Raw genomic sequence first — 14,079 nt, 5'->3', positions numbered from 1 at the left:
ACTGACTTTCTGTTGCATTAATTTGCTTCGTTATGGGAAGTCTTAGTTCTAATGACAAAACTTAAAAATACAATTCTTTGTGCTCTTAGAAGCCTAGAGTTGCTTTAGCAGATCTCTTGATAGCAGAAATGCATGCCCTTCTTTTATTTTTACTTTTTTTAATTCAGTGCTGGCATTTTGGTTTACATGAAAATGCTGTTGGGCCAAAAAGGGGAAAAGCAACCTAATAGAAGGTTGTGCTTCATTTTAAATACTAGCCTCTGTGTTGAAAATAAATGAGATGTGACTAGATTGAATGGTGTCACATGAAAGAGATCTAGGTAGTGTTTTGTGGTGCATTTGGGGTTTTCTGCTGTTGGTTGGTTGGGTTTTTTTGCACTCCTATTTTCATGTTTTTAGGAAATTCCAAAGCGACTTTCTGGAAGAGAATCAATTTCTGTGGTTTGTTATACTCTGTATAGTGGGTGTGTTCTCTCTGTCTCTCTTCCTCTCTCTCATTATAGTTACATCTTCCAGTGCTTTTTCATATAATAATGGATTTGGGGTGCTTCTTTAGGAACTGCTGGGAAGATTCCTGATAACAGAGCTTCCAGGTGTCTGGTTTTTGGTAGGTAATAACAATGTGGTGTTTTGACTGTCCTTTTCCTATTTATAATTCTCTCTTAAAGGGCAATATGTGGAATGTAAATGAAAGAAGCAAATTTAAAGAAGCTTTTTTCCAAAAGAGCACAAGTTTTCTGTGAGAATACAAAATAAATTAGTCAATTATTAGTTAAACACTAGGGTGAAATAAAACATGTTTCTAAGTGAATTTTCCATTTGGTTTCTTTGTATAAGCAGTACAAAGCACTCTTCTATGTTTTTATTGTGATCAGTATTTTAGATGAACAAAAGTTGAAAATAAATCCATGGAGTCCAGCAAAGCCACTGCAGCTTGACTGAAGATTTGTGTTAGTGCCTCCTCAAGGGAAGAGGAGGCCGCAACACTATCATGTTTGTCTGTGTAGTGAAAAGCCTTCTTCTCTCATGGCCTAAGGATATGTAACTTTACCTACCTGGGCAACCGGAAAGTCTGGAGATGTTCCGTCTCCCTGGTGAGCGTTTGCCCAGTGGCATGTCTTACCACCAAAAACTAATTCTATACTGGTTGTCTTGAATAGGGAGAAGATTTACTACTTGCATATTGATGGTATTTAATCAAAAGTTAACTGGCTTATGACTCAAGGAAGACAGTCTTTTGTAGAGTGCTACAGATGGAGGCTGGAAATACATAATGTGGTACACCTAATCCTGGCCAGTCAAATTTCAAGAGAGTCTTGTGCTTGTAAAACAAATTAAATTGGAATAAAACTTATTTTCAGTTTAGATTAGACTGCAAGATAAAGTGTTTCTCTTGCATTAAGTATATCAGAGAAAGGAAGTAATACAAGTCAAGACTGATATTGTGTTTCGGTGAAGCTCCTTTAAGAATTTTTTTCACCTACTCAAAGAAGGGCCTTTTGTGTTGAATGTAGGAATGTTCAAGTTTTTAAATAGTTTCCCAAATATCCAAAATATCTTTGCCTTTTTGCACTCTAATCTGTGTTTCCAGCTTGCTGCAGGTATGGTAGTGGTAGTGCTGGATAGTAGTTGCTTAGTTTTGCAAAACTTTATCAGCCTTTTATGTGCTATGCAGTTCACTCTGAAGCAATAGTTGGAAAGAAGAGTAACCCATGTAACGTGAAAATGTAAGTGTAGCCTAATTTACTAAATTTTATACTAAAATCATGATTACCATTTTTTTCTTAAAAAAAAAAAAAAAAAGTCCTGTTTAAGCAGCCTTCTCTAGACAGCAAGGACTGCTTCTTAAACAGCAGCAGACTGGTATTCCACATACCACATTCAGCGATACTGTCCTGATGGCCAGAGTGTCTGGGAAAGGCAAGGCCTCCAGTTAATCCATGCACAGATGGTTGAGATCGTCTATAGATGTAATTAGTCTTGGATTAATTGAAAGGTTGATATGGAAAACTTATAATGTTGTTGCTATAGTCTTGAAATCCTGTGCTTGACGAATATGCTGATTACTGCAGAGTTTGGGAATGTCTTCAGGTTTCTTTTGAATACAGAAGGATAATCAATTATACGTATGTAATTATCATTTGTAACCTTATTCAGAACAAACTGAAAAGAAACTTTTGCTAATCTTGTCTGAATGCCAGTCTGCATTCAGTGGAGTACTGGTGCAAAAATAAATCCCGATCCAAAAGATCCTAAAACTGCATCTGCATGTGAGCACAAGTGGTCAAAGTATAGATTCTGAAAGACCCTATATCAGATGTAGTGCTTGAATTAAGTATTCTATCACTTGTTGATAAACGGCTGAAAAAATTAAGGAGACTGTTGTGAATGCTTTGCTAAGAGTACGTATAGCAGTCTCCTGCCCCAGAACTTTTGCAGTATCTGTTCTTTTTCTTGTTTAAGGACATTTGAAAAACAAGATGGTGGCAGAGAGTTTTAGTCAAGAAAGCTCAAGAGTGCTTGTCAGAAGAGTGCTTTAGTCAAGAAGTGTTTCAGATGATGAGTGGGGGGTACGGTTTCTTGTTATATATTTATTTTTCTCCTTTGGGAATGTTTGTAAGGCTCTATTTGCAAATGGAGACTTGTGCTGTGCGTATGAGAGTAAGTGGGTACTAGGGATCCCATAGGAGAGTCTCAGAACAGCTCATTAAACAAAATTGATTGCAAAATCAGTTTATTACTGAATTTATTATTTAATTTTGTCTCAAAGCTTTGGAAGAAAAGTGATATAGTTAAATTGGCTGGAAGTTAAGTTGGTGTTGTAGTTCAGAAACCGCTTGTGATAGTTTATTGGTAAAACAGTAAACTTGGACAAATTTACTTAAGTATATTATTGTTCCCTAATTAGAGGAAGGACATCCCATATTGTCAGAATAACAAAATGAGGCTAAAGAGCCTGGCTGAGAACTTCAAGGATGTATTTCTCTGGGGGGAAAAATGCAAGATAGGAGAGTCACTGAGATACTTGTCAAGGTATGCTTTAGCTGTGTAAATCTGTTTTAATTAACATAGTGTGTCAGAAACACCAGTTGCCTACTTAATCAACAAAAGCAGTGTCATCTGAAAGCCTCCTGTCAGGTATTGCTTTTTGTAGTTCGTTGTCCTTTGGGGAGGAGAAGTGTCTTGCTTCAGAGTCATCCCCAACTGAATGTGCCTAAAATTATGTAATCAGTGATCAAATTTGAGACCAATTGATAAAGTAGTGCAACAATAAATAACATCTTTTGATTTCTGGTGCTTATAGATAATATTTTTTTAAATTATATCCTTTTATTTGTATTTGAGATTTGTTTCTGTTGACCAGAGTTCTAAGACTTGAAGTAATTAAAATTGCCTAGAAAATGGTGATCTTTATTTTTCTGGTCCGAGGGCCAGTTCTAGTCAGGGGTAACTCTCCTGAACTCATCACTTAGCCTGGAGATAAACTTCTGTGTCTCATCTCTGAAGAGAAATTGCCAATTGAATTAGGCCATTTTGAAAAGCTTTTCTGTCTTTGATATGGGTTGAAAGCTGCTGGAGATGAAATTTAGCAAGCTCCTTGCACTTCAGCGTTATTCCATTTGGTTAGTCTCTCTTGGCATACAGATAGGATTTGAATTGAGGAACTTAAATTTTAAGAAAACTGGCTTGAGCAAAATAATCTTTAATAATTCATGTTTGTATTATACTTATTTCATCTACTTTTTACTTCTTTAATAGTAAGCTTTATTTCATATGCATAGAATTGTAATGAACATTCTTGCTTTAGCAGGGTTTTCAAAAAGTAGTCATCAGCAAGACAAGAGTTTACTTAAACATTTAATATTGTGGTGCTTAATACTTTTTGCTAGAAAGTGTTCTAAAACCACAGAAGGAACATTGCCTGTTCTGTGGGATATGTAGTAGAGACTAACAGCTATCCGGTTCAGAGTAGGGAGGTGACAAAGAAAGCATTTGATATAAACAGACCTTACAAAATTACATGGGTCAGTCTCATTTTGTGAGAATTAAATCTATATAAAAACAAACCACTCTTTCAGCTCTATGGTGTTGCTCAAGAAAGCTGTGCTTGGTTATGCATGTACTCAAATACATGCAATATATTTTTATTAAAATTGGTTTAAGCTCGGTTTTCTCATGTTTGTAGTATTTCACTGAGATAGTTTTAGTATGTTCTAATTTCTATGTGCATATTATTTTCTAGGAGTAAATGCAATACTGATGCTCCTGTACTTCTACCTCCCTATATCTCTGTACTGGTTTTTACAGCTGGTTCCTGTTGCTCTATCGAAAGGAATTTTAGAGTAAGCAAGAAGCCTGGCAATTCATGTTTTGTAGGCACTGACAGCAGTGTTGAACTTCTCATTGAAACTTGTTTCTTTATATCACAGTCCACTCTTGATCCCTTATCTGATGATACCACTGAAATATGATAGGAAATAATTTGAGAATGAAGAGCAAACTATGATTGTATAATTTTTTTCAAAGCTTGCATTAAAGAAAGGAAAGGCAAAATAGGAAAGTGCAGTTCAGCTCACAGGCGGCAGGCTTATGTAAGAATGCACAGGAGACTGTATTGCCAGTTGGTACGCCTTTGGCTTCTTGCATACTCAAAATAGCATATTGCTTGGTTGGGAATGCTTTTTGCAGAATTGTGGATTTTTACCAAAAGCTTTTTATCTGGAAGTCTGCCATGATRTATGTAAGTAATATCTTGTGTTATTTTTTTCTTTTACTCTTTTAAACTCATGGGTTAGATTTGGATTTTTGTGAGCCTGTTATGAATAGTTAAAAAAACCTTCCACTTCTATACTAAGGAAGGAAATATAAAAACAATATTCATATAACGTGTTTGTTTCCAATTTTGGACTTTCTTACATGATAAATCTCTTGAAGTGTCTGCCTTCTATTTGAATTTAGAGATGTCTCTTTTTAGGATGACTCTCCTTTAAGGCCAGAGACTCTGTATAGTCAATAGTCCTCTGAATCAGGCTTTGGCAACGGAAAGCAAGCAGAAGGGGAACTCAATACAAACAGGGCTAGGTACAGGCACTGCTAGAATTATTTAGCATAATTCTAACTTCATAGAGTCCATTCCTGGAAAAATACACATGTGTGTGCACACATATGCGCACCCTTTCTGGATAGGAATATTTTTATGAATCAGAGCTGCAGCTCTATAGGCTGTCATCTTAAGTAGGTGTTAGATAAGAAGCAAAGCAGCTATGGCATATAAAATTAATCTTAAGTGTTAAAGCAGCCTTTATATTTAAGAACTCTGTAGATTCTCTTTCTGGAAAAAAGAAAAAATATATATRTATCTTCAGATGAGATAGGAGTCAGTGAACTACACTTCTATTGTGCCCTTTTAAGATAAAATATTACAATGTATCACAGTACATATATACATTATTCAATTTATATTATTTTAAACTTTCTCTAATAAACAGTAATAAAAGTAATGTCTTAAAATATTGGAATCTGCTCAAGTCCCTACTGAGGCCCATATGTTTGTCAGGAAGAAAAATTCTATCCTCATGCTAATTAGACCTTTTATACTGTTTTAAGCTCTCAGCCAATTCAGTGATCATCTTGACTTTTAAATGTTTTCTTTGTTAAATCCATGCTATTTATACCTTTTGCTCCTATTTTTCTGTTTCCATCATTCTGCATGTTCATCTCTTAAGTGTGTGTGTTCTTAACTGCTTGGTTAATAGGGATCCCAAATCTTTCCTTCAGTTCATTTGTTTTAATTCTAGGTTGAAATTGAAAAGTTTATTCTTCCATTTACCTTCAAATCAAGCATTTCTGGCGTGAGTTGAGACAGTATCCAGGTGACGGTCACTGCGGAATGGGTGTCTAAGTACTGATGTTTTCGGTATCTTTTCTTGTTCTTACACCTATGAATTCATACTCAAACTCCAGAGAATTATACAAAAATAACTAATTTTAAATGTGTTTGCAGATGTGCTTTTGCAGGTTAAGTTGGAGTGGTTAAAGTTGCTATTTCTTGAGTAAGGTTAGAGCATTTCAGCTGCAGGASTAGTAACTTTACGTAAACACAAACCCACTTGAGCTTGTTTGGCTTTTAGTACTTGCGGACAATGACAAGGGCTGTTACTTCATCTTTGCTTTGGGAAAAGTAACTTCCAGATGACCAGTGATATATTTGGGAGGGGTGGCATCTCAAATCAGTCTAGCTAGATGTGCCAAAGCCTTCTGTGTAAGGCTCAGGCTTGAAATGGACCTTTGGAGCTAGCTGTGCCCGCTTTCCCTGCTCGCGCCTGCCCATGCCCGCTTTCCCTGCTCGCGCCCACCCACACGCTCTTTCCCTTCTCTCTTGTCAAATGTTGGGTCTTTAAAATACTTTGCTATGGAAGGAATAATGAGCTATTGGAATAGCTGCTGGAATCCAAGTGTTTCATGATGTGATACTTTCTTTCCCTCCAGGAGTGCGCTGTAACCCCCGGCCTCCTCCCCTTGCTTTGGCTTGAGCGGCCTGGTAAGTTTCCACCTTCGACTCCAAATGCTGTTGTCAAAGGAAGGAAAATTAACTTAATTGGGGCCATTCTTGCCATTCAAATGTGAGCATAGGATAAGGATAAGAATACAGCGCTGCCTCACTGCTGCAGTTTGTCTTTTTGTAGCAGCTTGTCAGTTTTCTGTTCRTTGGATCCGAAATTTCCAGTAAGAGTATATTGACAAAAATAGAAGGGATAGCCCTTCTTTGGTGTCTGTGCTGTTCAGCAGAACTTATAGTAAGTGTCCTCTAAGCTGGTAGTGTCTGTGGTATTGCCGTTGACACTGGACAAATCTATATCAGCTTGCTCAAAGTAAAATATGGGCCTCTGTTTTTGGAAAACTGTTACTTCTCTGCCAGATGTTGATATATCAAAATTATGACTTAACTCTACTGCTTGAAGCCTTGCATATTGCTTGTATTATTTTCACTTTACTCATTTGGCTAAATAAACATTACTTTCCAGTTGAAATAGGGCTAGGTCGTGGAAGACTTTGACTTTTCGTTCTAGATGATCATGTCTGAGGATGTTCTTGTCCGCTTTGTGTAGCTGTAGCAATGCAGATCTTAACAGGTCCTGATGTCTGCAATAAGACAACAGTTCTGATGAAAGCTGGAATGTCTGCTCTTTATTCCTAATAGTTTCACCTATTGAAGTTTACTCAATGTTTTTCCAACCAGAATGAAGACAAATGCAAAGATGGCATGTCCAAGGAATTTTAAAAGGTGTAGACCTCCTGATTGAAGAGTGCTGTGTATTTTATTCTCTTTAATTAGTAAAGTAAGTATGAATCCCTTAGGTATAACACTTATATTTAAGCTCGTAAATATTTATTACAGTTTGTCAATTGCAGTAAATAGCTTATTCAATCAGCTATTCAACTAGCATGAATTAGCCACAAACACAAATGCTAAGCTACTGCATCATAGCCCTCTTTTTTCATTTCTTAATTAATACCTGCTGTAACAGTTAAATGTACGAGTGCTTTCAAACCTATGTTTCTGAGCGGGTAAAAAACTTTGTGTGTGTGTGTATATATATGTATACATACACATTGTCATTCATATGTGAATGAAAATATTAGACAATATTAAGTTGTGTTACAAAGTTACATTTTCATTCCATCAGTATATGTAATCCTCTTGGGGCAAAATGCGGAATTGCACATAATATGTGATGTAAAACTGCTGTTTTAGAATTTATATGCACTATTCTTGGCTGATTGATCTTGTAATTTAGAATATTCTATGGATTAAATCATTCCATCCAATCATGTTAATACATTGCTCTGATTCTAGGTCTTCTCAGAAGAGAAATATAACTTGTACTACATTATAATACTTAATACTACTATTATAATACTTGATACTAGTTCAGTTTAAGGACAGAGGTGAAGAACTATTAGTAATATCTCTAATAAACACTTCTTTAACTTCAACCTGCTTGTTGCTTTTACTTTAACAGTACCCAAATGTTTGGTCAAAATATGTTTCTCTTAACTTCTGGTGCTAGTTTCACTCTTTGTTTAAATTCTTACATTCTAAGTAATTTTCCTTAAAATAAAAATGAGATAATGGCTAGGGTTAGGTATCAGGAGTTCTTGGATCCTTTTGCTATGCTTTGGATGCTAGGCCAGTGTTACATATATTTAAAAATGAGAAAACAGTGATAAGCTGCAAGTGTTTAATAGAAAATTGCTAAAAGCAGTTTATCTTACTATGTGTGTCTTTTCTTTTCCCCTCACACCAGCTGCTGTTCTCTCACAGGTGAAAGTCATGATCACTCTAACAGAACTCAAATACTTAGCAGATGCCCAGTCATCCTACCACATACTGAAACCATGGTGGGACGTCTTCTGGTATTACCTCACCATGATAATGCTGCTAGTTGCTGTGCTCGCTGGGGCTCTCCAGCTTACTCAAACCAGAGTGTTGTGTTGTCTTCCTTGCAAGCTAGAACCTGACAATCACTGTGCCGTGCATTGGGATTTAGTTAAAACAAACCTTAACATGTCCTCTAGCTCCACAGCACAAATAATTATCCCACTTAAAATCCAGAATGATCTTCATCGGCAGCAGTATTCCTATATTGATGCAGTATGTTATGAGAGACAGCTTCACTGGTTTGCCAAATTTTTTCCATACCTAGTGCTTCTGCATACCTTTATTTTTGCAGCTTGCAGTAATTTCTGGCTTTACTATCCTAGTACAAGTTCCAGGCTTGAGCACTTTGTAGCCATTCTTCAGAAGTGTTTTGATTCTCCATGGACAACACGTGCCCTCTCAGAAACAGTTGCCGAGCAGTCTGTGAGGAGCTTGCCAATAGCCAAATCAAAAGCAGTGATTTCATCACCTGGGAATTCAGTAGATATAGGTGCAAGCAGACAGTCCCTGCCATATCCACAAGCTGGCTTGGAAACAACTGGAAGAGAAAATTCCTCAAGTGTTCTTGACAAAAAGGAAGGGGAACAAGCTAAAGCTATATTTGAAAAAGTGAAGAAATTCAGAGTACATGTTGAAGAGAAGGATGTCATATATACAGTGTATATGAAACAGATTATAGTCAAAGTTATTGTATTTGTAATAATAATAATTTATGTCCCCTATTATTTATCCTTTATTACACTTGAAATTGATTGTGTAGTTGATGTTCAAGCCTTTACAGGCTACAAAAGGTACCAGTGTGTTTATTCACTAGCAGAGATTTTTAAAGTTTTGGCTTCATTTTATGTTGTTTTAGTGATCTTCTATGGCTTAACTTGTACTTACAGTTTGTGGTGGATGTTAAGAAGTTCACTTAAGCAATATTCTTTTGAGAAGTTGAGAGAGAAAAGTAATTATAGTGATATACCTGATGTAAGGAATGACTTTGCATTTATCCTCCACTTGGCTGATCAGTATGATCCTCTTTATTCACAACGATTCTCGATATTCCTGTCTGATTTGAGTGAGAACAAACTGAAACAGATAAATCTTAACAACCAATGGTCAGTGGAAAAACTGAAAAACAAACTAATAAGAAATTCCCAGGACAAGATCGAACTTCACCTTTTCATGTTAAACGGTCTCCCGGACAGTGTCTTTGAACTGACAGAAATAGAAGTCCTAAGCTTGGAACTTATTCCTGAAGCCAAACTTCCTTCAGCTGTGTCCCAGCTAGTCAATCTCAAAGAACTCAATGTTTATCATTCATCATTAACTGTGGATTATCCAGCAATGAGCTTTTTAGAAGAAAATCTGAAAACATTGCGTCTAAAATCTAGTGAGATGGGGAGGATTCCACCTTGGATCTTTCATCTAAAAAACCTAAAGGAATTATGCTTAACAGGGTATTTCATGCTAGATCATCACAACTCCATATACAATGAAAGCTTTCAGGGGCTGAAAAATCTGAGATCAATTCACTTAAAAAACAACCTTTCCCGTATACCTCAGGTGGTTACAGACCTTCTGCCTTCTTTACAACACTTGTCTATCAACAATGAGGGAAATAAACTGATAGTGCTAAATAACTTGAAGAAGTTGGTAAACTTGAGAACCTTGGAATTAATCTGCTGTGACTTAGAGCGCATCCCCCACTCTATTTTTACCCTCAACAATTTGCATGAAATTGACTTAAAAGAGAATAATCTCCGAACAGTGGAAGAAATAATTAGCTTTCAACATCTTAAGAACCTTTCTTGCTTAAAACTGTGGCACAACAGCATTTCATATGTCCCAGTGCAAATTGGTGCACTATCAAACCTGGAACAACTGTATCTAAACTATAATAATATTAAAAATGTTCCATTGCAGCTATTTCTTTGTAAAAAGTTGCACTATTTGGATCTTAGCTATAATAAGCTAACTTCCATCCCCGAAGAAATCGGTTATCTGACCAATCTGCAGTACCTGGCTTTGACGAAAAACCATGTAAGTACAACTTTTAATTACTTTTGGGGAAAAAAAATCATCTTGACTTAGTCTACCCTTTTTTCCAGAACAGTCTCTGGTTCAAAATGCTTTTGTAGCGCTAATGATGAGCATAAACCTAGTAAAGCTGAAAGGTGGTGGTGGGGTTTGTTTTGATTACTAAGACTTCAGTATCATCAAAGCTCGTGTAATACCGAATAAGTACTGCCCCAGTCTGTAGCAACTTAAAGGCTCTGATTCATAGAGATAGTATAGGTTGGATGACTGCTGAAATATATCTTCCCTTTCCCTGCATCTGTCTACCCAATTAGTATGTTAATGGAAACATGCAGTTTTAATTTTTACCTTAAAATGTCAAACTAAGCTGTAGTGARTCAACAGCTGGTTTGTGAGCAGCTCATCTGTCTATGTGGTTGGCAGGAGGAAAATAATTATAGCTGGTAACTCATCAGCAGTGCTAAATGGTCTGACTCTATAGCATGGGGTCTGGACTCATGGCCTAGGGCTCTGTTCACGTTTAGAAAGGCTGTTTGGGGTGTTAGTATTGGTAGTGTAGACCAGGACTGAGTTACAACTGCACTGCATGGGTAACTGCTTGTACAGGTTTCACAACACTGGGAGATGCTAATGTCTCTCCGCAGAATCTGTGTTTGGTCTTCATTAAGTGATTCTTTAGGAGACTGTCTGTTTTTCTCCCCTGCCACCTACACACACACGTACTTCTTACCATGCTTCTGACTTGGTTTCTTCCCGTAGCAAAGCATCTTCATAATAAAACAGGTATATAAAAACATTATAGTGTTCTCAGGCAGTTCAAGCTGCACTTTCCCCCACACAATTATAGAAGCATTAAAATTTTCCCCTTTCCTTATCCTTCTATAWACTGAGAGCTTTTTTAACCTAAAATAAAGTTAGTAAGTGGAGAAACATGCAGCTGCATTTATGTTAACAAATTTTAATGTACATTATTTTCATTCTTTTCTTTCCTTTTTCTAGATTGAAATGCTGCCTGATGGATTATTTCAGTGCAGAAAGCTGCAATTTCTGCTTCTGGGAAATAACAGTCTGATGAATTTGTCCCCTTGTGTGGGTCAGCTACTGAATCTTGTTCAATTAGAGCTCACTGGAAACTATCTTGAATCACTTCCTGCTGAACTGGAAGAATGTCAGTTTCTAAAACGGAATAGCCTAGTTGTAGAAGAAAGGTTGTTAAAAACACTTCCACCTCGTGTAAGAGAACGTTTACAAGCATGCTCGGATAAGTGCTAAGCTTGAAATGAAACTGTCAGTTCATCCTTTAAGCCTTTTACTTAATATCTCTCTAAAGATCTGTACTGGTGGAGAGAACGAAAGGAGAGAACACAGTTTACAGATCAGTCCTAAACTTAAATGCATTCAGCTGAGTTGATTATATTGGACAAGAAAAAAAATATTTAGTCTTAAAAAAAAGAAGCCTTTGACAGGTAATCATATGTTTGAATATGCAAATATGAATTATTGGTTGGGTTCTCCTGGTTGAAATAATGTAGTCAATAAATGTTTACGATAGTATTGGAATGAAAGAGTTGATTGTCTGGCTACAGTGAATGTGTATATACTTTTTTTTTGCCTATGGTAACTTTTTTTCTGTTGATGGTGATCATTTTAAATGGTTTCATTTCCTGTGATATGAGGACCAAGAACTGTCTGGGATTAGTTTCTAAATATGAACTCTCCACTAACTTAGAATATGTTAAATTAAAAGTTTAAACTGTTTGAGCAGTTCAGTTGCATGGGGTATACTGAAAATCATTTTTCAACATAATTTAATTTTTTAAAGCTTTTTGACAAGTGTTGAGCATTAACTCTGTAACTGTGGAAGAGGCCCTCTGAATCTTGCTATTAAAACCACCTAGATAATACCTGAAACCAACTTTGTTTTCACTATTTTGAAGACAAAATACTGAAGTGAAYTGTTTGCTTAGAAATTGGGTTGCAAGTCTGAAGAATCTGGAATAAGTGTTGTGCACATGTACTGGACAACAAATAAATTTCTAGTATTGATCCTCATAGAGAATGATGGCAAATAGAACATGGCATAGTAACAAAGTTGTCTTCTGCGTATTGTGGGGATATCGGGTGTTAGTGTAGTGTATGTTGCTATTTAACATTTTTATAACTTCTCGTTTACTGACTGCCTCAATGCTTTTTCTCCACCCCCAGTTGCTGTAATTTAGTGGCTGAGGAGAGAGGATGAAGGAGATTTTTATTAGGTACATGAATAGGGACTGAAAGGCGCAGTTAAACCAAACCAAATATTCACACAACTCACAAGTACATCAGTGGGAAAAAATGGAAAAAACACTATAAGCGTTGTTTCTTCTAGAGATAGCATATTTCCATAAGTGGTGAACTGAGCTCTAATAATGCCATACCATAATACCAATACCATAATACCATCCTTAATATTTGCAAAACTGGATGGAAATAAAATGGTTCCTGATTTTACTCATTCTTTTGCTGTGCACTCAGTTATTATATTTGAAGTCTTAAATCTCCTGGAATTCATCATATCCACATAAGCTCTGCCTCGGGGCAGGGGGAGGGAAAGCATTCTTTCCAGAAATACATACTCGAAAACTTTTTGTAGTATATTAAAGTTTTCAAGACTGTAGACTCAGTTGTGGGTTAAATAGATCTGGTAATGCTCTTAATGACTTCGTATTCATCAAGCATGCTGACTATATGTTCCAGTTTGTAATAATAAAGTCTTCACAGAAATGAGTTTTAGTATTAGACTATTGTCATCTTTTGCTCCCATTTCAGTGCCACTTTTCTGGAGAGTAAGGATTAATGTGAATTAAAATGTCTAAGCACATCTGATCAACATGGAAGTCAGAGATGTTTGTGCTGTAGCAATCAAGAGGTTTGTGTTTATTCACTGTACTGACTGCATTTCAAAGACCTTCGTAGTTCAAACTCTTTCTTCTCAGGGAACTCCAGTGTGGTATAACTATTACTTTTTTTTGTAATTCTAGAAATGTTTAGTTTAAACTAATTAGGTGCATCTATGTGCAAACTGGTATTTATGGAACAGTGTATTTCATAAAATCCATATGTAGCTCTTCCAAACTCTAGTTTAGTTAATTTTCAGTTCTATAATAGGTTTATAGGCATTGACATGGTCCACAAACAGAGTTGGCCTTGGTATATGTGATTAAACTGGAGTAGATTGATTTGTGCCCCTGTGGCTGGAGTTCTGTTAATAATTACAGTAAGTCTGTATCAGGGCTCTAACTTAAGACTGAAGAACACTTTGTGCTAGGATTTGACACACATGACTTGCAGTCTAGTAACTTTTTAAAAGATTAAGCAAGATTTTTCTTTAAAGCTTTTTCATGAATTGGAAAGCTGTTTGAAAAAGTTAAATAAGCAAGTAACTGCATATAGTTTTGGCTGATGACTTCACAACTTTTTAGCAGTGTTATCTGCACTTTTCCGTCATTAACACAATGATAGAGGTGAACAATGATCTTAAATTAAGCATTCATTTTATGCTAATTCTTTCAAAGTGAAATATAGAAATAATGTAGAGAAAGATACTTCATTTCTAAAATTCGTAACCTTAA

At 36.2% G+C, this 14,079-nt stretch overlaps 1 protein-coding gene across 2 annotated transcripts; it reads left to right on the top strand.

The window, feature by feature from the left end:
- The first annotated feature begins 7,245 nt into the window (after nt 1–7,245).
- LRRC8B (leucine rich repeat containing 8 VRAC subunit B) lies at nt 7,246–12,962 on the top strand. 2 transcript variants are annotated; one of them, XM_026057576.1, is made up of 3 exons: nt 7,246–7,340; nt 9,331–10,471; nt 11,468–12,962. In XM_026057576.1, exons 2-3 carry the CDS (start codon nt 9,341–9,343, stop codon nt 11,738–11,740), a joined length of 1,404 nt encoding a protein of 467 aa, XP_025913361.1. In that variant the 5' UTR covers nt 7,246–7,340; nt 9,331–9,340; the 3' UTR covers nt 11,741–12,962. The 2 variants fall into 2 exon arrangements, with proteins under 2 accessions (XP_025913361.1, XP_025913360.1); XM_026057575.1 differs by having other exon boundaries at nt 8,310–10,471.
- Nucleotides 12,963–14,079: the final 1,117 nt, after the last annotated feature.

This window comes from Apteryx rowi, unplaced genomic scaffold, assembly GCF_003343035.1.
Source record: "Apteryx rowi isolate R43461 unplaced genomic scaffold, aptRow1 scaffold_14, whole genome shotgun sequence".
In the NCBI taxonomy this organism is placed as follows: Eukaryota; Metazoa; Chordata; class Aves; order Apterygiformes; family Apterygidae; genus Apteryx; species Apteryx rowi.
The sequence above is the reverse complement of the archived record's forward strand: the minus strand, read 5'-3'. Positions and strand labels throughout refer to the sequence as shown.